The sequence below is a fragment of the Aptenodytes patagonicus genome, chromosome 1 (genome assembly GCF_965638725.1).
Source record: "Aptenodytes patagonicus chromosome 1, bAptPat1.pri.cur, whole genome shotgun sequence".
NCBI classification, from domain to species: Eukaryota; Metazoa; Chordata; class Aves; order Sphenisciformes; family Spheniscidae; genus Aptenodytes; species Aptenodytes patagonicus.
Window position 1 is genome coordinate 4,275,859 of NC_134949.1, and position 27,170 is coordinate 4,303,028.

Consider the following 27,170-nt stretch of genomic DNA (forward strand, 5'->3'; position numbering starts at 1 on the left):
ACCTTGCAATGATGAGTTTTACAATAAGCCTTCAACGCCACAGACTGAACGTCTTCTTACTGGGACAGATATGCCTAGTTCCCCGCATTGAAGCTGTAGAATTGACTAAACCGTATCTTATCTCCACTTTTAAGCCTTGGAAGCCTCCTAAGATTGTTACCAATCAGCCACAAGCCTACGTGGAATCTGACTTGTCTTAACAAGAGAGAGTCCCTTATTAATTAAACTTCTGGATTTCTCCTTTAAATCCATTACTTCAATACGTGTTCCAAGGTCCTTGTTAGAGCAACCTTATGTCCAGCTAAATGAGGTGGGGTTGGCTTGTTCTGGCATTATATGGTAGAGTCAGTCTCAAAGCAATAGCTGTTGACATCTGTGGGTGTCTAGCAGATCCAAAGTCATCCCTGCACAGCCACGTGCTTCCAATGAAACTTAACAGCAGCTATTTTGCGCCCTCACCAGTCAGCGATTTGAAAAAGCACAAGTGTTGCTGTCAGGATAACACTGCCAGTGCGATGCAATGGAAGCACTGAAAGTAAAAGATCAACTCCTCAAACAACTGAGTCTGCTGATTTAAAACCTATTAATAAATGGGAGAGTTTACAATGGTTGTGAAGGAAAGAAAGAACCTACATTACAGCAACAGACAACATCATCCATCTGGCATTTCGCACTGGAAGTGATTATGACTTTGCTGAAACTGCAAGCGCGTGTCCTGCATGCTCAGTGCTCATGCTCCCGGATAACTATAAAAATGTCCTGTTGCTGGCTCAATGAAATGGGGATTTTATGTCTGTCAATTGTTATTTTTTGGTTCACTTATTCTTCTTTGCAATTTTAAAGTCTGCAGCTGAGACCCAAAGAGAAATTAAATAGTTGTTACGGATACTGCATACTACAACTCAAGTTCACAGAGCATCTGGAGAACACTCTTAGTCATATGGTTCAGTTTTAGGTAGTCCTGCGAGGAGCAGGGAGTTAGACTTGATGATCCTTATGGGTCCCTTCCAACTCGAGATATTCTATGATCCTGTAATGAACTCACAACCACCAAACAGTTCAGCACAGAAATAGCATGTATTGCATTCATGCATAATGAATTCATTATACGTGGCACCAGCTGACTAATTCAGACCGTAATTATCTTGATTTAGATGATGCAGAGATTTAAGTGATTTTAATGTAGGTTCTTGTGTCTTCGTGTTTGATGGAATAGTCAAAACTTAACAGCACTGAAATCGATGTCAAGGCATCTGTGGATTTCAGGGACAGTGGGACATGAGTCTTGAACCTTAGCAGAGGGCAGAGCTTGTAAAAATAATATCAAAGTAAATCTGTGCTTAGGATTGTGCAACACGTGGCCTGTACCAAAAAGTTTGTACATACAAGGCATGGAATGGGTAATCTGAAATAGACTTGACTGTCTGTCTGTCCTTTCACAACTCCCATCAGAGCTGCACTGTCTCTTCACAGACAGCGACTGTATCTTTCACTCACTTTTCAAAGGATTGTCTAATTGCTCTTTTATCGTGACAGACTTATTGCAAAACTGGACTGTGCATGGGAGAGCTTCTTCAGGCATAATAGTCTGTGAAATTAATATGACCTGGAAACTCCGAAGTCTCTGTCCAGTTTTTAGTTCCTGTATTATCTGCACCGACTTCACATATAACTGTGCTAATAGAAATAACTCTGCCTGAGTAAAAACAGCCTATGGTCTGACTTAGGGGTTCAAGAAAGAAGATGCTGACAGAGATTTAGAAGATCTAGCTGTGCAATCTTCTGTCCTCCTGTTGTCCCCCAGCTCCTTTTTCCCCTTACTGCCCTTCAGAGCAGGGCCAGCAGATGGGAACACGTGCCCTGCTTCAGCTTTTGCTGTTCTCTGCCCAACATATTAAAACAAACCAAGTCTCATGCATCATTTAAGATCATATTGCTTTATGAACTAAATGGGAGAGAGAGGGCACGTGTTACTTTCTCCTGCCTCTGTCATGGCAAAGGCAGAGACCTCTAGCAGAAGGGGACACATTAGGGGATGGTATTTTAAATGCTTGCACTTATTTGCAGCCTTTATGTATGTGGGTCACCCTAGGGCATGCAGAAGGAGTCCTACCTTTTCTCAGGCACCCCAAACTCAGGACCCAAGACAGCAAAGCTTTTTACCACATGCTAAACTTTAAAAATGCAGCTCTTTATTTGGCAAAACACATAAACTCTTGCACTGGGGGCTTTGCTAAAGTGGGGCCTATTCACATGAATAAGAGTTAAAAAGTCAGGCTCCATTTTTCACCAATAGCTTATGGTTAGCTCAAGTGCCCTGGTAAGTCATATTCCTCTGGTGGAGACACTGGAGTAAATCCATCCTAACTTCATTATACAAAGCTGTCTGTTGTAAATGGTGTTGCGCCTGCTTTACATTGGTATAACGACATCAGGCTCTGATCGACTGCATTACTTTAAAAATTGCACTATTAAATATGTCAGCACTAACAAAAACCTAATTATGACTGTCATTTAACAGGTACTCTAGGATTAACTCCAAATGCACCTAATAATAACAAAGGTATCCCAGCCTGGGCCAATGTCACAGCTGTACCAGTCAGCTTCATGCCTGAGCAAAGGAGTCCTCCTGTGTCCTCTCTGAGCATAAACAGAGGTAAAAGCTACAGCATTTCTCTGCAAAGAAACGCCAAACAGCAACACTCACCACCTAATAAACAAATAAAGGTGATATAACCAAAGTTATTGGGCGCTCTGGGAATTTCAGCTTCTGTGACAAGATGCTAAGCCCAATAATGACGGAGGGGTCTATCAGTTGTCCTAATTTTTCTTGCTGAGTTTTCTGAATTGTTGTAAAAGCTGTATCTTCATTTAGGGGCTAGTCCACAAGAGAATAAATCAGCTGCTGTGACTAGCCGATGAAGCTACTTCACTGCTGTTGCAGAGGACATCAGCGTAAAAGGTCCTCGATACAGCCTCTGCTGAAGGTCTGAGCAGGCGCAGTCATGTGCATCCCAAATCACAGCCACCTCAGTCAATTTTTTGCAAATCCATCTAGCACCTAAGGATCAAGCTTTTCTTTATAAAATACTGAGTCGTTTTGACTTTGAATAGATGAACCTGTAAAAATATGCTCTACGTTACAAGCATGAGACTCGCTTAGATCCTAATAGGATCCCAGCGACCCCCTCTTCTCCTGCGTGCTTCCCTGAGGCTGGGGCTGCTCACTGAGCTTACATTCAGCTGCTCTGCAGTAGCAAAGCTAATGTAAAGTTACTGCCATCGTAAATGACAGATGAATGTTCTGTGGTAGATAAAAATCTCTGAATGCACTGATCACTGATGGATCCTGTTAAAGCTTGGGCCTTTGCCACAGCTTAGTGCCTACTTAAACAAACCAGCTGTGAGAACCATTGCTTATAAAAGCAGTATAACTACAATAACTCTGGGAGCGTGCCTGCGTGCGGATGCGTGTATTTACATAGCTATCAAACAAAGAGCTGTCAAACTCCTTCTCAGCATAGCTCAAGGGTTAATCTAAGACTTTGGATAGTCAAGAAACTGCTTGGAAAGGAAGGTGGGCAAGGCAAAGTCACCTGTCCATCTTATAAATGTCTTTTGCACTGGAAATTCTTTTTGTTCCTGGAAATGCTGATCAGAACAGGCCTTGGCATCAAGTTGAGGAAGATCAAGCAGTTGGTGAGAATAAGGAAAAATGATTGAGGGCTATATTCAAGAGACTCATTATATTCAAAACAGTCAAGATATTCAAAAGCTCCTTCACCCCTTGGAGGGTACCTACCCTACCGTTTCCTGTGAAGACATTCCTGGTCAAGGGTCTAGGATTTGTCTAGTGCACAGGAAGAGTTAAATGCTTCTGGAAGATGAGGAACACCAGTGAATGAATGGAAGCTGGCCTGGCTATCCCCACAGGCAACACTGAGCACGGGGATGTCTCTGAATGTTGACAGGGAAATGCCAACCACCACCAAACCAGCAAGAGCTGGGCAGTGCTTTGCACTTCAAGACGAGACTGGAGGCAGCTGCCTTCAGTGATAGGTGCAGGTGTTTGTCTCATTGGAGGCAAATTTTAAAGAACATATGACTTTCAGAGGGGCTCAGTCCCACCAGGGTGTTAAACATACTGTGAGAACAAGTCCTGGATTGTATTCCTCAGGGGAGTTGGTAGGCAGGATGTATCTTTGCCCAACATCAGTATGGTGGTATGGAGTTGTAACGTGTCTGAGAGCTTCTTAGTTTGAGAGTGATATCCTGGGAGTGTGTCACTTCTAGAAATAGGCAACAGCTGGGCATGGGAGGGTTGGATATTAGTTTTGAACAGAGGTGTCACCCAAGTCCTGCTTTCCGTGCCTTAGGTCCTTTCCTGGATCTAGACCTCAAAGATGTGTCCCTGTCTGTCTGGTGTGCAGATGAGTCCTTGGTCTCACCTGGAAGCTGGCTTCCATCATGAAGAAATAAAGCTCAGCTTCTAGAACTCTGGGTTGAGCCTATGGCACCCTCGTGTGCAGCTACAGTTAAAAGTTAAAGCAGAGCAGTTAAACCAGTAGTTCACTGCACTTGGCGGTGCTCCTCAAGCCGATAATGTCATGTCCTTTCCTTAAACAGGGGAAGTATATGAGGAGAAAGTGTCTGAGGGGCTTTTGTGAGAAGCATCTGAGAACTTCCTTAGCTACTGCAGGGGTGGAAAGGGCCCTTGTCCTCCTCTGAGGAGTCCCAAAAAGTGCTTCAAAATCCTCTGAGGAAAGTGTCTCAGTCTTTGTCTTCCTTACCTCTAGGGCAGGTACCAGCCTGCTTCTCACGCCTGTTTCTTTTCTGTTTCAGTTGACAATGACCCACATTTCATCATACACCTGCCCAAGAGCCAAAAGAACATCTGCTTCAATGTCAACTCAGAGCCTGGAAAGATCCTAAACTTGGTTTCTGATCCTGGTACTGGTAAGGGAAGAAAACATGGTTTCCTTTACAGCACGCTTTTCTTCTCTCAGTTCTGTAAGGTGTTCAGAGGGAGCAGGGGAAACGCTTACAGGGAGCACTGAGTGCTAACAGGAGTGCGGCCAGCAGGTTGGGGGAAGCGGTTATTTCCCTCCACGTCTGGAGTATTGTGTCCAGTTTGAGGCTTGCCAGTTCAAGAAAGATGTTGACAAACTGGATCAAACTCAGTGGTGGCCACCAAGATGATTTTGGGCTGGAGCACAGGACATCTAGGGAGAGGCTGAGACAGCTGGGTTTGGTCAACCTTAAGAAAAGACCCACAGTGAATCTTGTTGCTGTCTACAACCACCTAATCAGAAGGTACAGATGGAGCCTGACACATCTCCAAGATGCATAGCTAAAGGACAAAAGGCAACAGAAACAAGTGACAACAGGTGAAATTCAGAGTAGGAGTGAGCTATTAGGAAAAACTTTTTCACTGTGAGGATGGCCAAACACTGGGAATGGAGCCAAGATAGGTGAGGAAATCTCCATGATAGGTGAGTATTCCCCTCTCTCGTTTGTACTTTTAAAGAAGAAAGTAGAAGATAGATACAAAGAGAAATAAAACTGGAGGCATCCCTGGTGGCAGGCAGAAAAAACGTGTAACTGTACTCCCGAAGGAATCAAAGGGAATCAGCCTCTTCTTCTCAGAGGGCTTTACCTATCAGCATTTTTTTAACTTCTGGAATATATGTGAAAAGCGATGAGCATTTGGAGGCAGGTTAAGCTGGGCTGGAAATGTGGTACCATTCCTCCACTGCCCATCTGCCCCACGCTTTCACAGACAGCAAGGGCTTATGTATCAGCTCGTACTACCAGCAAGACTTAACATCAATTCCCACCAGATTAATGTGCTAAGGGGTGAACAGTAGCATCAGGAGGTGATTTAATAAATTATTCTCTTCTCTTGGCTGGCAAGATGAGAAAAGCAGGGGGTCAGAAGGGTTCCTGTTTCTGCTGATCCCATGGTACTCCCTGCTGAGATCAGAACTCCCAGTCTCTAGGTGGTGTTCCAAGATTTAGGCAACATCTGCTTCTCTGCTCTTCACAGGAGTTGTGGTCAATGGGCAGCTCGTTGGGGCCAAGAAAACAGAGAATAAGAAGCTCAACACATACTTCGGCAAAATCGGGTTTTATTTCAAAAACAAAGGCCTGAAAGTGGAGATCACCACAGAAACAATAACGCTGAAAGATGGATCTTACGGCATCACGCTGACCTGGTCTGACACGGGGCACATCATTCGGAAACAGTAAGTTGCTGAGCATCTGTTGTCTGCCCTATGGAAACCATTTGCAACACAGCATTGGACTGACCCAGCCATGGGTGGGATCCAGATCACAGGGTGCCTACATATGGGCATGTGAACCTTAGCTAGATGTCTGAGCTCTCGTTATAGTTAACGAAATTAGGCAGTAGGGCCAAGAGAGCGATTCAGTTGACCAGACACAAGTAGAAAGAGCTGAATTCCTCTCCCTACTGCTGACTGCATTAGCTAAGACCAGGATTCAGTTGCCTAAACACAAGCACCTAATGTTATCTGAGATACCTTCAGGGTTCCTGACATGATGGGAGACATGACTCACAACATCCAGGAGACCTTCACCTGCAGATTAGCAGCTAGCAGCCATGTTGGACACCCTACAGCACTAGACACCTGTTTAGGCAACGGGATCGCTTCCAAAATCTCCGTTCACTGTAGCAAGAGCTTAAATTTGTAGGGCAAGATTTGGTTGCCTGAACATGGGCATGAAGTGTCTGTCCTATTAGGCACTGTCCTGCCAGACCTCTGGGTATCGCTCCCAAGGCTTCTGATGGATCATCTGTCATACCTGCCAGCCCCGTGCAGTTGTTCTGGATGCCCAAGAGCATCCCAAGGGGCCTGAGAGCTTACGTGTGGGCAGCTGAACCGAGTCCTTCCTTTGGTTCATCTCTGCTAGGCTTCTCGTATCTGTGAAGAAAGAAAGCAACGTTACTATCACCGTGGGTGAGGAGATGTCCTTCATGGTTTTGCTGCACCGTGTGTGGAAGAATCACCCAGTTAATGTTGACTTCCTGGGAATCTACATTCCCCCTGAAAACCAGCTTTCTCCTGCAGCCCACGGGCTGATAGGTAAGGGCTGCGGGTCGGGCGGTGGGAACGGCAGGGCGCTGGGAAGGGTTTTTGCTAGACCTTTGAGTGAATTAGCTGGTGTCCGTGTCCAGATGGGGAAGGTGTGAAAATTATTCAAATAGAAAATGGGGGAGATTCCTGTACTGTCCTGGAAGCGCCAAGGACATTGTAGAACGTCAGGGACCAAGAGATTATTCCTCGTCCCAGCTGGGGAGGGTGTTTTCAAAACAGGCCTGGCTAGCCTTGGTGACACTGTGACGGGGCTAATCTGCTGCGGGTTGAAAATAAAAAGACTGAAACAAACCCCTCAAACCTTCTTTCTGAGAAGACTTCTGTGCAAATGTTTGTGATCCAGCCCTCCCTTGAATGACAGCCCTTTTCTGGCAATGGTATAAAACAAAAGCAAGGGCTCAGTTCATGGGGAAAATCAGCCCTCCGAGCCCTGGACCCACCCAAGGCTCCTTTTAAGATGTGGGAATCCTGAGCAGCAGAGGTTGTTTTCCCGAACACTCTTCACAGCTCCAGCCTGCTTTCTTAGAAGAAGCTTGCTGGCTCAAAAGCAGAGCTTTTTACCCTCCCAGTGTGGGTGATCCAACAGCGCTGGAGACACGGTGCCCTGTGATCCATGCAGGAGGGGTTTGCCAGCTGCAGCTAGTTTGATTTTCCAAAAGTGCCCGGCAGCAGCTTCCACGGGAGCCTCAAAGGTTAGGACACGGCAGAGAGCTTTAAACCTCTCTTTGATCAGGTCAGTTTGCGTCTGAACCAGCAGTGTACATCCACCACCAAAGACCTGGGCAAGCTCCAGAGAAACCACAAGCCACCATGGAAGTGAAAGGAAACAAGCTCACTGTTACCAGGTAGGAATAACGTGCTTTATTGCTCTTTCTGAATCTGACTTCTTTTTAACGACATCAATGGCTGCAGGCTTATTAACTCTCAAGGATCTCGGGGAAAAAAAATCCCTCTGTTTGCCCTCTGCTAATAATCTGGGTTTAGCTGTTGGCAAAACACCTGGGACAAGTTGGGTTCTTCTGTATTTGTGCATGAACGGTTCTGTCCGTATAGCTGCCCAGCATCTGACAGGCCGTGTAAAAGCGCCTGGGACCCCCACAAAAGGGCCCACGAGGTCACAGAACTGTAAAATTCGTTGCATTTTGTGGTTGTTTCCACTCTCTGCTGGTGGAAGACGCATATCTCACCACTTTGGCAGAGCAGCGCCACGAATGAGCGGGATTATCCCTGTCTTCTTGTCTACCTGTCATGCCGTGACCTTCATTTTGGGTGGCCTCTTCCTCACAGGGGATTGCAGAAGGACTACAGGACGGACCGCGTGCTTGGGACTGACGTTCCGTGCTGGTTTGTGCACAACAGCGGGAAAGGTTTCATAGACGGCCACTACAAAGATTACCTCGTCCCCCACCTGTACAGCTTTCTGAAGAAACCCTGAATGCTCCAACGTGAAACGAGTTTCTTACAAAAAAATTCTTATCCGCTCCCTCTTGCCCAAACAACTCCTCCCAAGAGTAGCTGTCAGCCTATCAAGCCAGATCGGCCGAAGGTGAATTCACCACCGTTTGCTTTATAAATGATCAGTGTTCCAAAGCAATGTAACTCCCTTTTCTGTTAAAAAATGAAATCTGTAATAAAGTGACATGCTGGGTTGTAGTAGGTATCTTGCACCTGCCGTGTCTGATTTAATGGAGAGTAAACTCCATTTAAAATTTCAACTATTTTGTAATACACATTCCAGAATAGACTTGCAGTGTGGGTAACAGACGTGGGCAGATTTAATGCTTACACTTTTGTTTTTCCAGAGTGAGGGAAAATGTAAGTTCATGCACTGCTGGACTGGGCAAAAAGCAATGGGTGTTTTAAGCCTAGCCAGGAGGATGTGCATTAGACGTAAGGGAAATCTAACGGAAAAGGAACGTGGTCTCTGGAAAGGGTATCATGAGGAGCCTCCAGTCTTTAAGGATGGGTTAACCAGTGGTGAGGAATGTCCCTGGAACAGCTGATGCTGCCAAATTGCAAGAAAATTAAGTAGACGAGTCTGAGAGATCGTCCAGCCTATTTTTTGTGAAAGTTGCAACATCACAGTGGAGTTCACACCCAGATACAAATCTGGGAAAGCAGGAAAAATTCAGACTATATATATATAGTCTATATATATTCTATATATGGAAATCACCACCAGTACTAAAAACTTCCCTTCCAGTGGGATTAGCTCCCAAAATAAGTCTTGTTCTTCACGAGTATTCAACAATGAATGAGAACAGTAACGAAACAAATATACGTGTGTATGTACCTAGAGCCAGATTGAAAACTCTGCTTTCAGGCAACCTTAGGAAAAAAATGTTGGCCAGATTCTTCTCAGCAGCCCTAATCTAGGAAGGGGACCTGCCATTCTGAACTTGTTTCCTTCACTCACGAACTAAAGGCTGGTACGTGATCTTTCTTGCAGCCACAGTGTCAGGAGTGAGAGGATTAATGATGTGTTTTAAGTGTCTCTTCAAAGTAACTCTCGGAAGCGTAAGCGACTTCCCTACAAACCATTCATTGCTTCTTTGAACTTATTTATTAGCTTTGGCCTCCACAACATCCTGCAGCAGTGAGCTCCCCAGTTTAACTAGGCCCTGCGGGGGGAGGAAAAACCTGTCGAGCGTGTTTTTAAATCCCCAAATCAGTAATTCCACTGTCTGTTTCCTAGTTTGTATGTGAATACAAGCAGTGAATAATCATTCGCTGTTCATCTCCACAGAATTTGTAACTTGCCTATTACATTCACTTTAACTTTTCAGGCTCCAGATTTTTAGGTGTAATTATTTTCAGTGACGCAGAAGCTGTTCTGTTCTTCCACTTATCCTCATTACTCTCCTACATACCTCTTCTCACTCAGTACCTGTTCTTTGAGAAAGGCCAGAGCTGTTTACACAATCCAGGTTGCACAAAGAGCCCGAATTTACAGACAAGTGTGTGTCTTCCGTCTCCAGCGCCCTTCCTGTAATTCCCCATTCTTTAGATACTGCATTACTGCTTGCTTCTGCCTCGCAGTTACGCCCGGGATCCCTGGAAAGCCACGTGATGTCCCGTGTGAGGTTATTTCAGGCTATTCCAGACAGCAGCTCTTTCACTCAACCTCTGCAGTCTTTCAGTTTTCCTGCAGGGGTCCCCTGGAAACCACAAATCAACAAGACGGTGAACCTTTGAGGCACGGAAAGGGACGAGGAATGGTGACTTTTGCCTCTAGCGACCTTGAACTTTTCAACTGCAACATAACTGATGTGCACATCACGACAGCGTCCTGCCCCCTTCAGCCCTCAGCTGAGATCTCCTCTGAAGGGTACGGGGGGATATCGGTTTTCTTTCCATCGGGTTCCCGAGACGGACAACCTAGCCAGGGGCAGACTGGGCCACCAGGTGAGGGTTTGTAGTTTGCCTGGGACCACTTGCATCTTTCTTTTACACAAATAAGGCAGTGCCCCAGCTGGGCGCTTTACTGTGCTCTTTGGTGGATATAAACCAGCAGACGCCTCTCGCGTTCAGAAGGATGGTAAGAAATACACTGACCTAAGAAAGGTTTATGTTTATTCCTGAACTGCCTTAGAAATTAAACATCGTACAAAATGTGACTTTTTTAAAAAAATTAAAAAGTAACGTTACATCATTCAGCATGAGCAACGTCACTCATGTAGCAGAGCAACGTCACTCATGTAGCAGAGCAACAATGGAAGCATGAACAAAGGAAAAGGCTCTGGAAAACCAAACCAGCAATCACCAATTCGTACCTGCAGAAACAGTGGCTGGCATCCTAGAAACCCCGCAAGTAACACCCACCTTGGGGTCCGCGTGAAGATAAATTGCATATTAGCATTACTAGGAACCCGGACAAACAAGACGATGGAGGAGTGATGACTCGCATTCTGCTATCGCTGATGTGCTAACCAAAAATAAGTTGGTGACAGCGCTAAATAAACCAGACCATTCTTACAACATCCAGGAAAATAATCCCCTGCAGCACTGTTACCTTCCCGCTATTCTCTTAATCCCTTCCCTTGCTCCTGCAGCCAGAACTCAATTTTGGCTGCAGATTGAGAAGCGCGTTGTTTAAACTCCACTGGCTGCGACACACACTGCCTGCCTCAAGCAGCTATCTGCAGGTAATTCTCTCTCTTACGGAACTGCTAACGCTCTTCAGTAAATAAAATACTCCAGCTTGCAGCTATCTGCTGTATTTTACAAAAGGAAATTGAACCAAATATTATAACATCACTTTGACATAGAATCAGATGAAATATTTCCACTGATAAGATTTCCACAAGCATTTTACGTAACAAATCCATAGTGATCTTTAAATAAATCCGGTTTGCTTTTCTATGTACATTATAAATACATACACACACACACAGTTAAAACCCTGACATGGTAGAGTCTTGTGTCTGCCTGCAAGATGCCAGAAAGATGTTTTTGGGAACCAAAATCTTCTCTGATCCACGATTAGCGCCTCAGGCGAGTTTGGAAATGTCTTCGTACTGGATATCTTCGACTCGGCGTCCTTTCAAAGGTCCCTGGAGAGTAACGCAGTAGAAGAAGTAAGATCAAAATATAAACTTGTTTGTTTGCTGAATTCCCAATAGGGAGCTTAAAGTAAGATAGCTAAAGGGGCTGTAGAAACCTCGCCACATTTAGACATTTTTCAAGAAGCACAACCAAAGAGAACAGCGCTGGAAATCACAGGCATTAGCGTTTTTACTCGGTGCCGCACACAGTAAAAGCACGGCGGCTACTTTTCTGTTTGAGTGCTCTGTCCAAAAGCCACGTATAACTGCACGCTGGAGGCTGTACAGGGGATGCATAGCAGAATGCATCCAAAAAAACCGCAGGTTTGGGATTTGCTCACGACACAATGTTTTCTGTTTCATTATTTTCAACCTGACCAGAGAATGTGACAGGGTCTCAACACTGTCCCAGAAGTCTTTTCACTTTCAGGACACTTTTTGTGTTAGTTAAAGTCCCTGCAATTTTGGGGCAAACATAAGCAGCTGTTTTGAATTAATTCACTGTGAACTTATAAGTAGTAAAAGATTTAATTCTGAATACAAACTTCTTATATATAAAAATCCTGGTAACCCTACAATCAAGAAAATCCTCACAGACTTCACTGGTTTCCCGGAGTAGTTTCACCCATTCTTAATTTATAGACTCAAGAGTTCATGCAGGAAGGGGAAATCTTAACACCTACAAGCATCAGAACTAGGGAAAAAACTACCCTTGCTTTCCAAGACCAACGTTATCATGACCCTTAGCTCCAACCAAAGCTCCTTCTGTGGTTAGGACACCTGCACGGTCTCCTCTCGAGCAAATTCTCCAGAATCCAATACGAGCCGAGTTTCTGCAGCCCTTCTTTGAACAGGATCCTAACAGGGCCTCTCCCCTGCAAGCTGTGTTTAAGAAAATTGACTTTGAGCCAATATCCTCTCTGCTGTATCAATGAGTTTAAAGACTGGTTTTACAGAGGACAACAAAGAAGTAGCCACACAGACACAATGACATGGCCTAATTTTAGCCCAGAGTAAGGTGATACGTAAAAAAAAACAACCCAAACAAACCCAAAACAAAAGAACAACCATAATTGTTAACCATGAACAACACAACAAATAAGCACATAAAGCCCCACGTTCAGTCTGGAAAAGGCAGGAAAAAATTCACCTCCTTGCATATTTCACATTTTTTACCTTCCCACAAAATAGTACAACAGCAGCCACATTCAAAATAAACACACAAAAAATTTTGCAAGTCTCTTTCAAGTTCGAAACTTGCTAAATTCAGCATCCTGGCATCTTTTTAAAGGCAAACAGCAGAGCATTAGTCTGCAATGGGGAATATGTGCTTGTTTTCCTACTGGTTGGGAATAGGCGGGGGGTGACCACAGCATTTTGCACACCATAAATCCCACCTGTAGGACAGGATTAATCACGCCATCTTTCTTTGTGAAAGCTCTCCCATGTACAGATGAAAAGCACTCCACACAAACGAGATCTTGCAGTGTTTGATACTTACAGAGTCAATGATTATTGTCGCTGAAAACCTCTTTTCATTGATAGATTCCAAGATGCCTTCATTTCCCCTGTAACCACCATTTAATACCATCACTTTCTTGCCTGAAACGAGAAACAGGAGAACAGTTGCACAGCAGGGCTCCCAGCTTCTTTTGATGGAGCTGTGTTCAATTCCACTGACAGCTGAGGGAGAGAAGGTTTCTCCCGGCCGCTCTGGGAAGCAGCGCCCAGCTTTGCCTTACAGCCTGCCCATTTCCAAAAGCGCACCCAAGTTTACTGCTCCAGGCTACACTGACGCTACGGGCAGAAGCCACCGAAACTACATCAGGGAAAGAAGCCAAAGCTATTTCTCCCACATCCCATTCCCCGTGCTAATGGCTCAGTGCACCTCTTTTTTGCCTTTGGCCTCACACAGGCAGTCCCCTCGGGACATCAATCCTAGCGCACAGGCGGGCAGAGCTCACCTACAAGTACCATTATGCTAAAGAGCACTCACGGACACCATCAGCCAGCTCTCCACCAGCTGCAGAAATGCAGAATGCATCAGGTCTGCTGAAAAAAAATTGTGACTCCCAAAATCCTACACCCCGTTTCCCCCTACACTGACATTGTTCTGCTTACTGCTACCCTGACCGTCCCCTGAAATACTGGTCAGATGCTACACACAAACATTAGTGTGCGCCAGCCAAAGAAACGCCAGTGAACCAAAAAGGAGATGAGGTAAGCTTTGCCAAGTACCCACAGCTATTCGAGGCATGACTTTGGAGGGAAGATACAGGATAAATATGACCAAGGGCTCTGCAGGGCTCCCAGAGATGCTTCCTGGCAGCTGAAGAGAGATGCTTTCATCTCGTCAAATGAACTGATTCCTAAAGCACTTCTGTCTTCTCAGAAAATAATCTAATTCTTACGAGAAGGGACTGCAAAGACTCAAAGCAGAAGCAATGTAATAATTGCCTAGAAAGTAACCAGAGGATATTTGGTAAATGATCAGAGTGGTTTACGAAATGCTGTCCCAAGAGCTTGTTATGGTGCTTTCAAGTGGATGAATTATAGTTTAAAAGAACTGAAATGTAAGTTTTGGAGTGACAGCTAAGCTGAAAAACGAAAAAACCAGCTATACCTGGTGCGGGTATTACAGTTTCCAGATGCGTCTGATCAAGCTTCAGTTTGTCTCCAGAATCAATCATCTTCACAACTGCTGTATACTTGTCAATCACTTCCTGTTGTGAAAGGCAGAGGCCAATCAGAAAAATAGAAAAATTCTCTCTAAATTTACATTTCAGAATTAACAAACTCAGGACCGTGAGTCTGCACTTCTATATTTTCAAAAGCAGCAAGGACTTCTGAGCTGTCCTAAAGGCATTCAGCTTCCACAAACTGCTGACCGGCCCCACTCTGAAGTTAAGGCTAGATTAAAAGGGCTCCTCGTGAACATCAACGACTGGTCTAATTGACCACCAATTTTGTTGGCCTCGTCTGAAGGTTTTGTCAACCTTCGGGTCAGCTATCTTAGCTATCCTCTCAAAGATGGAGAGTAAATTAGGGGCTTCTTTCCCCCATGGGAGGCTAAGCTGGCTGGAAGCCACACAGCGACAACTAGGATACTACCTCTCGATGAGGCAAAATGCCACTGGTCATCTTTGCGCCTAGCATAAACCACGCTCAACCTCTCATATTCAGAGCTCAATGGAAGACAGCCGCTGGGACTCATAAGCCCTCCCAGATATCTATCAAAAAAAGCCGTGATTTTGAGCTCTAGACACTCTTGTCGATCATTCAAAACACACCTGGGTGTCGTCTTTGGCACTCTTGCCAGAGACTGTTGAGGCTTGGACTACCTAGAGCAACATCATTTCACTGGCAGTGGCTAAAAGCACTTCTGAACAACAGAGCAAGGCTTACAGCCTGAAGATTTTGTATACAAATGAGATCTTGTTCAAAGGCAGCCTGCAGCTTAAATATCACTGCAAACCTAACTAGTCTCAGATTAAAATGCAACTGCACTGCTCTTGGTTGTATCACATTGACAAAGTGACTATTCTCCAAGATGGTTGTGTTAACAGGGACAAACTACGCAGGACAAAACAGTGCTTAAGAAAGGATCACTGAGTAAATGATGTTAAACCAATTCAGAGATTCAGTCCCCGCCCAGAATAAGTCCCAATACAGTTAAGGTGACGTTTCAGCCCCTGTAAGTGTTGATTAAGGCTGAGCAACTTGCACAATGAAACAAAGTTTAAGAAGTCATGTGATACCAGAAAAGCCTGACCAATGCCACATGCTTCCATTTGCACACTTTACCTTAACAACTGCCTTCTTCTTGTGATACTTCTCTCCAAGCTTTTTTGTCACAATTTTTACAATGATTTCCTGGAAGATTTGAAAGGAGGGGAAAAAAAAAAAAAAAAAATGCCAAAATATACAAACAACTACACAATCTAAACTAACTGCACATTCAGGTCGCTCTGACTCCAGCCACAGACTGTACAGCACAGCGCAGGAAGCAACGATAGTAAAGACTCGGCATTCAGGAACTTGTCTTTATCCTTGAATTATTGCCTCAAAGTAGTATCTCTCGAGACTTTTTTTTTTGTTTTACAAGTACAGTTACACTTGAATTCAGGACATAATGTGACAGCCCACAATGGGTCAAAGGCAGAACTTCTTGATCCAGAAGTCCAGTCAGTAAGTAGAAGCTGAGATGAGGTCTCTCAGCTCAAAGGCTGATGTTGACTTCTACATCTCTGCGTGTGCCAACTACTAGTGCAGAAAGAAGAGGGCTGTAAGAACCATCATGATTTAAACATGATCTGTAGAGACTCACAGTACCAACTCTTTAACTAGAGAATTCCACCCCATCTGAGATCAGGCATACGATGCTTCAGTTTGCAGATCATGTTCAACCAGAAGAGTAATTCCTCCCAGATACTGTAATATTCCACATTTGGCAGCTTTGAAAATAAGAGTGAATCTAGTTTGGAATCTGCTTTTGGATCTTTATACAAATCAATAGTGGCTTTAGAGATGCAGAATTGGCTGTATTTAGTATAATAATAATAATAATAATTAAGACACTTACAGGCTGCAACCAGTAGTCTCTTCGAGATGTTCTTTTCTTCTCCTCTTCAAGCTACAGAACAACAACAAATAATCACCATTTACTTCCTCCTTTCACTGCAGCTTTCCCATGCCTTTGAAAAGCTGAACCAATTCTCCAGGCCCACATCAAGCGGGGAATAAAAAAAACCCCAAAACTAAATAAGGGTAAGTCAGCGTGTGCTTGCTGCATAAAAATCAATCTGATGAGATCCAGGAATCCATGATAAAATGATGGAGATTTATATTTGTTTTTGTCAAGTGTTTCTAGGTATTTTCTTCTCTTTCAAAATCTGTATTCCTTTACTTCCAACATCTTGGTTGTCTGGGGAATAGGCACAGATGAGCAGCAGAAACCAGTTTTAATGGGGAAGTGAAAACATTTTGCCTGGTAAGACATAAAAGTCTGAATTCCACATGAACTGAAGGTCTGAGGTCACTTCAAAGGGACGCCCTGGTAAAGCGGACATTGCCATAGGCATGGGGTTATAAAGACACAGATCCTGCATGATTATTACCTCCATAATCTCATCCAGTGCAGATTTCTTCTTTTTCTCTTTGGACTGACCAGAGCTATGAGCTGATTCTTTTCTTTTAACTGCCCCATCCACCATCTTCAGTGCATTCGGTCCAAGGACACTGCTGGAAGAGTAAGATGGTGTTTTCACAGCAGACCTTAAATTGTCTCCTCTACCAAGATGCATTTGAAGAGCTGGTTGTGCAAGAAGGCCTGCTGATCTATTTAATTTCAGTTGTGCAAGTCACCTTCCAGACCCTGCATGCCTCCTTCTCTAGGACTGCATTTGGCAGCTAGAACTGATCTCCTTGAGGTGTAAACTCCATGTCCACTGACGTTTGCTGCTAGCAGTCCAGCAGAATGAAAACAACCTAACGATCAGTTCACCAGTGCAAAAGCAAAGAGTTGATCGGGGACTTGAGCTCAATGGAGAAGACAAAAGCAGGTCTGCCAATAAGGTTTTCAAATTTGAAAGGACAAACTTGTGGCTTTAGAGAAGCCATCTGGACAGAGCAACTCTCAAACACGGTAGACGTCTAGAACTCATTCCAGACGGAGATGCTTAACCTATCTGTCAGAGGGAGAAAGTACAAGGGAATCTGCAGAAAAGGGCTCCACACCCAGCAAATAAACACCATCTTCACAATCATATTTGAAATAGGCAAACAGCCTACGAGTTATGAAAGAAAAGAGCAATCGGCACAAAAAGTTACATCTCAGGGATCAGGGAACATCTAGGTAAATTTAGAACTACTTAAAGGCAGCTTGAGTGAAGCCATTTTTATAAAAGACGTTTGAATGCAGTGAAAAAATTTAGGTGTTCTCTCATCCGGAAAGATGAAGGCTGCTGTGAGGTGACTAGTAAGGTAATATTAGTATGGCCTTACAACAAATCGCCTGTTCTGCCTGTGGGGAAGACGTGTGATATACTAGCAAAGGTAAGGTATGTAATGGGAATGAAGATACAGAAATGGCAGTAGAAACAAAATTGAGAGAAAAATAATTGTATTTCAGAGGACAACTGGATAATCTCCATAGCAGAGTTCTAGAAGAGAAAGCACGTTAAATCACAAATCCAATAGCAAATACTTAAAATAAAATCTCATAAAGGGTAACATACAATTAAAGTATAAAAACTGCAGGGCCTACATTTAAGAAGGAAAACACATCCAGCTGTGAGGTTACTAAGGGATTCCTGGGTGTCAATACTAAAACAAATCTTATTTAACATATTCATTAAGGACCCTGGGACAAAGAGACCACAAACACTGTTCAGGTGTGCCATTCAATGTGGAGGGCACAAGAAAGAACTCGACACCAGAAGGGACTGGTTTATCTTGAAAACCATGTTTTAAAACCCACAAAATTCAACAGCACATTATGCAAGCTCACATACTTTGGAAAAGTTTGCTCTGATTACCTTCTATCTGCTGGGAGCTGTTTAAGAACAACAAAAGCAGAAAGGGGTCAGGCTCTAATCACAGATGACAGCTACCAGCGTGGGCCAGTCATGAGAGAGTCAAATGCAATCCTAGGAAGCATCAAGACAGACAAGCAGTAATGCCTTGTATAAGCCCTGGTGATGTTTCATTTGCAGCGTGCACAAATTTGATCAGCTCCCCTGTTCAAGATTAGCTGAAACTGGAACAAGGACAAGAAAGGGATATTCAGCAGATCAGGGGAATGGGGAGATGAGGTCAGCACCATGTAGGCCCGCTTGTACAGCACAGTGAAGGCTGAAAGGCTAAAACTGTTCTCTACAAATACATTGCCTGAGAAAGCAAACACCAGGGGAAAAAAGAACCGTTTATGTTAAACGCCCATACCAACATGAGAGCAACTGGTATAAACTGGCCATGACTACATTTACCTGGGAAATTACAGACAAGGTCCTAACCATCAGAGCAAACAGGTTTTGAAGGATCTTCCCTTGGGATTATAGGGCTGGGGAGACCCTAACTGTGTACAATGGAGGCTGATCAGTGTGCGGACAGGACTGTACACTGGACACTTGCAGCACTGCAGACAGGAGTCAGTGACCCTGATAGTAGCTTCTGCTCATTCCTTAATTAGAAGTAATTCTAATCTTACTTGTCCACTGAGTGAATTAAGCAGGGATTTGAGAACGTAAGTTCTTGAGGGAAAAAAGTAAGCCCAGGGCTCCCATCTTGCTCAAGAGCAGTCAGCATCAGAAGCTGTGCCCGCAGCGGCAGCGGTGACTCCTAGCTTCATGTCAGCCACACAGACGTTCAAGTGAAGGCACACCTCCCCTCTCACTCCCCTTCTCAGCAAGGCTCCAACTCCATCTCTGTACCCCACTGCCAGCATCCCCATGCCCTCAAAACTCTACCGTCCACTACCTACCATCTCCTGGTCCTATTTCTGCACCCCGTTCAGAAATACAAGTGCCAGGTTTCTGCAGCTTGTGCTGTGAGCATAGAAGGTGGGAAGCCAAGAAGTCCTACTGTACGCTGCACTAGGGTACTGGACATCAGGTTGAACTCAACTGATCCTCAGTAACAGCTGCAGAACACACCTTTACGCTGACACAGGGAAGCAGTTTCCATATACGACTCTGAAGTGATTCCTGTATCACCAGTGACATATAAACCACTGTCCGGTCACTTTACTACAAAGCGGGTATCCTAATTTTGCTTCTACACTACCATTACAAAGTTTACAGACAAGTATCTCTCATATGCTATGAAAAAATTAGACTACTTGATGTATGATTTTACATTCAGCCTAATTTTAGCAAGCACCCTAAGTATTCCTCACTGAAACTATTCAAGTGAGCGTCTGAATTAAGTTTCAGGCTCATCTTAAGCACAACTCAATGCTTAGGGATAATTTACAAGTTTTCCTCAAAGCCTGGAATCTGTATCTACTATTGCAAAGAACTACTTTATTGTCTCATTTTCTGCCTGGCATATCTCCCATCAGATACCTTATCTAAGAACTGAGCTTGTGATGAGAGGAAAGCTTTCATTTTACCTGCAATACATTTAATTACAATATTGCCTCACATGAAAAGATGTACTGCTCATCAAACAGTTTCACAGACTGCTATAAGTCAGTATTGTTTGCATTATTGATCCCTTTTGTCCTGTGTTGCTCGTGGTTATACGATGACAATTCAATTCATGAGCTTCAGAAAGATTTATATCATGTAGATTCAGCTTCTTAAATGATGATCAGAGAAAGTACTACCTCCAATTAGACAAGGCAATCAAACCTTTTAGGAACCAAAATTAACAAGTCATGAACACCCATTCATAGGAGGCAGCTGGGACTAGATGGCATTCACTTGGATCCCTTGTCCACTCTTTCACATAACAGTATCTTCTCAGAGGAACCTGTAACTGCCTATTACTTTATGGGCATCTGCCACGACCACCGTGAATTCAAGAAGACTCCTCACAGCACACATTTAAGACACAGCCTTTCATCCATTTTAAATACAAAAGGAACCATGAAGTCACCTAGTATACCCTCCTGAATAACATGACAGGATGAGATATTAGGCTCCAGATATTTCAGGACAAGATACATCTTCCTGCCCATACAAATATCATTGTCATATAAGCGCTTTGCAACAGTAAGGGTTGCCCTTAAATTCTTTTCTCACCTTGTTTTAGAAGATGCTGCTATTGAAGTACTTGCTCCTTTGTTTAAATTAAATGTAACTAAAAAATAAAAAGACATTACTCTATTTCTATCTTTAAAAATAACTGCATTGAAGGATGTTACAATTTTAAAAATCTGCAAATGGAAAAGATCATAAATTTGAAAATATTTACTAATCTATGTTTTGGTTCAGCTTTTAAAATAAATTACTTTAAACTTTATAAGAAAGAATACTCTGTATTTCCATATTCCAGTACTCTTTATAACTGATCTCAAAGCACTCTATGAAGCACTGAGCAGGCCTCAGTGCTCGTCTCGTTTTAATCACAAAATCAGCTTCAGTAGGTTCTAGAAAGTTACATGTATCAAAATCTGGTTACCTTTTTCTTCTTCATTTTCTCTGTTCAGTTCAGTATAGACTGGCTTTTCCTGCCAAAAAACCACAAAACACATTTCAAGAGTCAAACAGAAAACGGAGCCAAGATATCATTTTTTGGTGACTATTGATTAGCTCAGTTTTACAGACTACTGCGAGATTATTACAAGTAACTGTAATATTCAACCTGGCTTGATTCACAAGATAATTATAAATTGAAAACATTATCTCATTACAGACTCCTGTGCAAAATTCTCTAATTAACACTCTCTACAGAGATGCTGTCTAAACTTGCTTGATTCCACCATGAAAGGAAAGTGGCCTTACTGTAGCAGTTTTCTCTATTTGAACCAGCATGACGAGACTGGTTTCTGGACAGACTGATAACTCAAAGAAGGAAATTCTGGAATCTTTTCAAATTTCTACCACCGAAGGCTCAGACCATTTAAATTTCAATTAGTTTTAAATTAAGAAAAAGATAATTGTTTACAACAGCATTTAAATGTACCTATCAATACCCAGGATCAAATGGGAGGTTCCAGTCCCGGGCAACAACGCGCATGGAAGTCATGGAATGATGCCAAGTAAACAGATCCCAAATACCACACCAGCACTATAAAAATAAAACTTTTCACTACGCGGATTTGATTATGTCAGCCCCCCCTGGTTATACATCTCAGCCTCCCCCCTGTACTAGGTACTTGTTATTTGTAGCCCTAAAAGTTGTGAAATACCATAACTGAAGACACGTCACGCTGGTTACGGTATTGTTTACTCTCCCTTCCTAAATTCACGAGTGATTTTTAAATCACTAATCACTTGAAGAGCAGTAATTACTACTCATTTAGTACTAAAACAAGCCAGGTACAAAGTAACTCCAAGTTTTCTTCCAGAGCAGGTTATAATCTAAGAAAACTGTATAGCAGAAAATTCAGAACATAAGTGAACTGATGTGGCGATTCAAGTATGGAAGAAGACAGTCTAAATCAAAGTCTGAAACGACCAGGATCAGACACTAGGGCCACAGGATACAATTCTGGTAGATTTCAAAATCACATCAAATCTAAAAGGAGCTGAAACCCCTGCTTTCTTTTATTTATTTATTTTTTGAAACTGTGATTCCATAGCGGACCTTGATGTTCATCAGCTGTAAAAACCACCAGCAAGTCGGTCAGTCAAGGAAATGTAACGAGTTGCAATTTCAACAGAAACAAGTTAGTCAAGGCTGCTATCAGAAACGTCTGGGAGAAGACTATTCCTTGTGGCTTAGAAAAGAACAGCACTGCAGCCAAATATGCCCGCTGTTCCCCAGTTTGAACTGCTGATGAGCTTGTAACTTGAAGCATGAAGCTTACTCATCACCTCCTAACTGACTGCAAAGGAAATACCAGTGCAAGGATCCCAGCAGCATCGAATTCACCATTAACTTAACTCCTTAAGAGGAGTTCTGAGCTGAGGGTTGACATACAGTGCAATTTTCCTCACCAGTTCTTTCCCCTCCAAGCCTCTTCTAACTTGTTGTTCAATGAATTTAGCAGTTTTTTCTTCATCATCAAGGTCCTGCTTCTTCTTCCTCTCCTGTTCTTGTTGCCTGCGAATAGTCTCTGGGTCCCTATCAATGTATTGAATATACCAGCCTTTTGGAGTCTCATCAACCTTGCAAAGACCTAAAAAGTCAATGCAAGATAAAGTAAGATTAAAACCCACAAAAGCAAGCAAGGGACAAAGAAAATATCAAGATCATTTTCACAGTCCACGTTCACTATAACAACGCAGAGACAATGCACCCCTTACTGGCCTGGTAAAATTGACTTCGAATTATCTTTAGTATCTGTTTCTGCCCTTCAGCTAGCCGGTTCTACTTGGAAATAGGCCAGAGTACATAATAAAGTGGAGTGTTTTATAATACTTTCCTTATTGAAGAAAATGTTTCCTTCCCACTGTTTTAACAAGGAAGAAACCAGAAATCTAACATAAATAAGCAATACACACTAATAGCATCATATTAATGGAAACTTTACTACGCTACGCTATTGTTACTAACTCTCGCTAGAGTGACTTTTCAAACACTGTATGACTCACGAAGGTACCCTGTAGGACACAGGCAGCCAGAGCCAAAGTAAACTTTCTGTCTTACCACAGGGCCATTTGATCTCTCTTCCTCCCACTGAACACAAAACTGCAGATCTCAAGCTTTAACCCTTTCACTAGGCCAGGACTGAAAATGACTGCTCGCTTCCTGCCACCTTAAATATGGAAGGATTCTGTAGTCACAAGAAAGGTTTTATGATAGTTTTTAATTTTTAAATGGCAGCTGTTGGAAGCTGATTTAGAATTTAGCAAGACCTCCAGTAAATACAGACCAGTAGATGAAACAAGGAAAGCTTCACGATTGATGCATTTATCCCAGACTTCTGACATTTTTCATAAGCAAATTCCTAACGGTTAGCACAGAAATACGTTTGGACATCTGTTAATATACATACAGGAGGGTAGGGGAAGAAAGAAAAAGGAAACGGGAGAACTAACATAAATGTTTACTGATCGCTTATCAGCAACGCAATTACCCAATAATTTTAAAACTTCCCAACCCTGAGCAACTACATTTACCTTCTCTCCCCAGCCATTTAGTAAAATCTGTCAGTGTCTCCCACTGTGTGGCATTCATGTGGATGTGTTCTCGATGACTGATATATTCATTGTACACAATATTATTGTGGACTCTCTTTGTTCCTGAAATACAGAATTATTATTATTATTATTATTAAATATAAATATGGGACCTAGGAGAAAGCAACCAGAACTTTTTCTACTGAACTAGTAAGAGACATTAAAAACAAACAAACAAGCAAAGAAACAGTAAAATATTTACCAAATCGCCTCCTGAGCAGTTCTAGGAAATCATTTCGGAACTCCCTCGGGGATAAAAAGAAAGTATTTTAGTAAAACTTTAATGATTACAAAGCAATTTTCTATTGTCATTAACAATGAAATATCTGCAGTATAAAAATTAGTATTCTTTTGAACTGAGCATAATGAAATTCAGACACTCACCTCCCTTTTTCAGTAAAGTAGCAAGAAATGCAGTATGTATGCACAAAGAAACACAATATGGGACCTGTACATACAAGTTAAATCTTCAAAAGGATAATACGCTTTCAAAGGGATAAAATGGAAAGAACGAAATCTAAACACTTCCCACTAATTGCTGGTATTTCATTACCGGGTATCTTCCCAGGTTGACTGACACAAAACACACGGCAGGACAAAGGGCAGCAGTGGCAGATGGGGTAGACTGATCACTCATCTCACTGCTAATTCAAGGGCTTGAGTATAAAGCCTCGCTTCAGACTCGTGCTGAAGACAGCTCCAGTCAATCCAGTCACGTAGGTCAGCCAGACAAAGGACTGGGGGAAACTGTGGCACGTCAGTCACACCCCTGACTTGTTATCTCTCTGTAATGGTTCTTTTAGCTCTTTGTAACTCTGCATGCGTGGCAGTCACTTAGCTGGGGCAGGACGGTGACGTACATTGTAACGCAGAGCAACTTAAAACGGGACTCAGACACGGGATAAAACTGTCAAATTTTATTAAACATCATGGCTCCCTGAAACCTCTTACATGCGTTCAAAAGTGCCATCGCCTAAATTTTCAAATTGCCGTTAAAAAAAAGAGCTGACACTAAAATGTATCAGGATAAAGTGTCTTCAATGGGACATGATTGGGCCTTACAGGTATGGAATGAAGACCTGGCTAAGAATATATAGCAAACTTACTCAGAAAAGTAATCCATGAATTGCTGAGGATTTTCAGAAGCCAGCAGCAATTGTCTCTGGTGGGACTCAGACATGCAATGACATTTGAAGCCATTCTATAAAATAAAAATAAATACTTTGTCTTAATTTGCAACACTCAGACAGCTGAAGAGTATTAAAAATAACGTTTTGTAAGTGAAATTTCTTGGAGGCTCCACAGAAAACACCTTAACTCAGCCACAGCCTACACGGGATGGTTGTTCCTCCTGACCGGGCAAGCCAGCTTCCCGAGGCCAATAGCCTTCAGACAAACTGTGACAGGGGTTATGAGCAGGACATTCCAGCAGTCCTCTTCGTCCCTTGCAGAACAGGATAGACGTGGCACCACCCAAGTCCACCCAGGACTTGTGTGAGAGCACTGGAAATATCTGCTGGCTCCCTACCTGATAAACACTGACGTCAAATGTGTGTAAGGAGGAGATGGTGTCATGGGAGCGCTCAGGCTACGGACTGAGATAGTTTGGCCACCTCTGGCACAGGACTGAAGTCATCGGGGCTCCCCAAAAAGCACCCAGACATAGGACATTTGACCACATCCTTTTTTTGTCGAATATAATGCCCTTTCATCACAATATGATTAAATCTACAGCAAATTTCATTCCATGGGAGCCCTGCCCGCCCTTACAAAAAGATCTGGTTGTAACGCAGTGAAGCTTTTTTGCTTGTAGTCACTGGGAAGAGAGTAGGATTTGAGCTCCTTGGGTGAAAGGGAGAGGGGGGCAGAAACAGCTGAAGAGTGATACAATTAAACATTCACAGGATGCTTTACTTCTCTTCTCTAAGGCACATTAAAGAGGCTATTCATGGAGAGCAGAGAACTAAAAGCACAGTTAGCCCAAGTGGAGGTACTTTGGAGCACAACTCTGGTGGAAATCAGGAAGAGAACGCTCACATCCCACAGGCATGGGGGTCCAAGTAAATAGACAACTGAAGAGAAGAGGGGGAAGCTTCAGAGAAAAAGCATCTCTTCATAACAGGAGAATAAGGGAAGAAACCAAGCCAGAATCAGAAGCAAGTAGTCCTCAGCACAAGAAAGACACGGACCTGTTGGAGCGGGTCCAGAAGAGGGCCACAAAAATGATCAGGGGGATGGAACACCTCTGCTATGAAGAAAGGCTGAGAGAGTTGGGATTGTTCAGCCTGGAGAAGAGAAGGCTACAGGGAGACCTTATAGCAGCCTTCCAGTACCTGAAGGGGGCTTGTAAGAAAGATATAGAAGGACTTTTTACAAGGGCACATAGTGATAGGACAAGGGGTAATGGCTTTAAACTGAAAGAAGGTAGATTTAGATTTGATATAAGGAAGAAATTCTTTATGCTGAGGGTGGTGAAGCACTGGCACAGGTTGCCCAGAGAAGCTGTAGATGCCCCATCCCTGGAAACATTCAAGGTCAGGTTGGACGGGGCTCTGAGCCCCAACTCTTCCAACCCAACCCATTCTATGATTCTAAGATTCTACGATTCTATGAAGAGACCTCACAGTGCTCCAGACGTGCATCCCCTTGGGCATGTCACCGCACCCACCCTGTCCCCAAGGGAAATCATGGCTACCCTCAACTCTCCTCTAAGGCGGATGGGAGCCACCTAATTCTTAACCCCCTCGATCTCTCATGGTGTCTATGAGGGAATCACCCCTCCAGGGGGTTTGGGGCCACCCTGTGCTCCCTCTCACCCTGGGTCGATCAGTCACTTTGCAGGGGATTGAACATCCCCAAAGACAGATCAGGGCCGACATGCTTTCTCCAAAGTGGATGAGGACTTCTCCCATGGGGGATGGGGGATCCCAATAGGATCGCCCCACCCCCAGCAACTGGGAACCCTCCAAGTCCCACCAATCTGCCCCCAAGGGGACCGTGGTCCATACAAGAGGGACTGGGGAGACCCAAGGGAGAATAAGGGCCCTCTCCAATGCTAAAGAGAGTTGGGGCTCCTCGTGCTCCCAGCAAGTGAGGCCAGGATGCTCCCTAGAAGGATCGCACCCCACAGATGGGATCAGAGCCCCCACAAGGAGCCTGGGGACACTTACAGGGGGAATCTGAGCCAGCCCTGTACCCCTCCGCAAGGGGAATGGCAACCCCCAAGAAACTTATGAGACCCCATACCCCCTAAGGGAATCGCAGCCCCGACAAGAGAATTAGGAACCTTTACAAGGGCGATCGCAGCCCCCCCCGTATTCCCCTCAATGGCACTGGGGACGCTTACAAGGGGGATCGGAACCCCCACAAGGGGATTGAGGACCCCAACCGCATCCCCAAGCGAACCGCCACCCTCGAGGGGACTGGGCTTCCCTACAAGGGGGTCGGAGCCCCCCGCGCCCCCTCACGGAGGATCGCCCGCCCTCCCCGAGAGATCGAGGCCCGCCGCGCTCGCCGGCCGCAGGCCCGGCCACCGCCGGGGCGCGCTTACCTCATCGCGGCACTGCTTCTGGCACATCTGACAGTACCAGCGCAGCTTCTGCAGCCCCTTGGACTTGATGCGGTTGGCGATGGCCTTGGGGCTGAGGAAATCCGACTTCCCCATGGCGGCGGCGCTGACCCTCCGCCACCCCGCTCCTTCTCCCTGCCCCGCCGGAAGC

General features: G+C 44.0%; 2 protein-coding genes across 5 annotated transcripts in view; one reads left to right on the forward strand and one right to left on the reverse strand.

The window, feature by feature from the left end:
• Nucleotides 1-8,778, forward strand: part of ITIH2 (inter-alpha-trypsin inhibitor heavy chain 2) — a 30,846-nt gene extending 22,068 nt beyond the window's left edge. The window contains exons 16-21 of the mRNA XM_076349485.1: nt 2,522-2,656; nt 4,843-4,956; nt 6,047-6,245; nt 6,934-7,106; nt 7,852-7,963; nt 8,406-8,778. Of these exons, the coding sequence (XP_076205600.1) occupies nt 2,522-2,656; nt 4,843-4,956; nt 6,047-6,245; nt 6,934-7,106; nt 7,852-7,963; nt 8,406-8,553 (881 nt within the window). The 3' untranslated portion in view covers nt 8,554-8,778. The remainder of the gene's footprint in view (nt 1-2,521; nt 2,657-4,842; nt 4,957-6,046; nt 6,246-6,933; nt 7,107-7,851; nt 7,964-8,405) is intronic.
• A 1,896-nt stretch (nt 8,779-10,674) lies between these two features.
• Nucleotides 10,675-27,148, reverse strand: KIN (Kin17 DNA and RNA binding protein). Of its 4 annotated transcripts, none has more exons than XM_076349690.1 (13): nt 27,002-27,148; nt 24,558-24,652; nt 23,654-23,697; nt 23,392-23,514; nt 22,267-22,448; nt 20,786-20,834; nt 20,407-20,464; nt 16,780-16,900; nt 16,245-16,295; nt 15,467-15,535; nt 14,286-14,385; nt 13,164-13,264; nt 10,675-11,671 (listed from the first exon to the last, which is right to left on the reverse strand). In XM_076349690.1, the coding sequence occupies exons 1-13, from the start codon at nt 27,113-27,115 to the stop codon at nt 11,609-11,611; spliced, it is 1,170 nt and encodes a 389-aa protein (XP_076205805.1). In that variant the 5' UTR covers nt 27,116-27,148; the 3' UTR covers nt 10,675-11,608. The 4 variants fall into 4 exon arrangements, with proteins under 4 accessions (XP_076205805.1, XP_076205728.1, XP_076205977.1 ...); XM_076349613.1 differs by having other exon boundaries at nt 16,780-16,903; XM_076349862.1 differs by lacking the exons at nt 10,675-11,671; nt 13,164-13,264; nt 14,286-14,385 and adding an exon at nt 15,990-16,116 and having other exon boundaries at nt 15,496-15,535; nt 16,780-16,903.
• Between the last annotated feature and the right edge of the window lie 22 nt (nt 27,149-27,170).

Bases quoted from the DNA above. Each gene is read 5' to 3' on its own strand.
- KIN (XM_076349613.1), bottom strand. From the start codon at position 27,115: ATGGGGAAGTCGGATTTCCTCAGCCCCAAGGCCATCGCCAACCGCATC. The intron at 16,296-16,779 runs GTAATAATCATG...GTTGTTCTGTAG, and splicing joins CACTGGATGAGATTATGGAG to CTTGAAGAGGAGAAGAAAAG. The intron at 13,265-14,285 runs GTATAGCTGGTT...TTCTCGTTTCAG, and splicing joins AACTGTAATACCCGCACCAG to GCAAGAAAGTGATGGTATTA.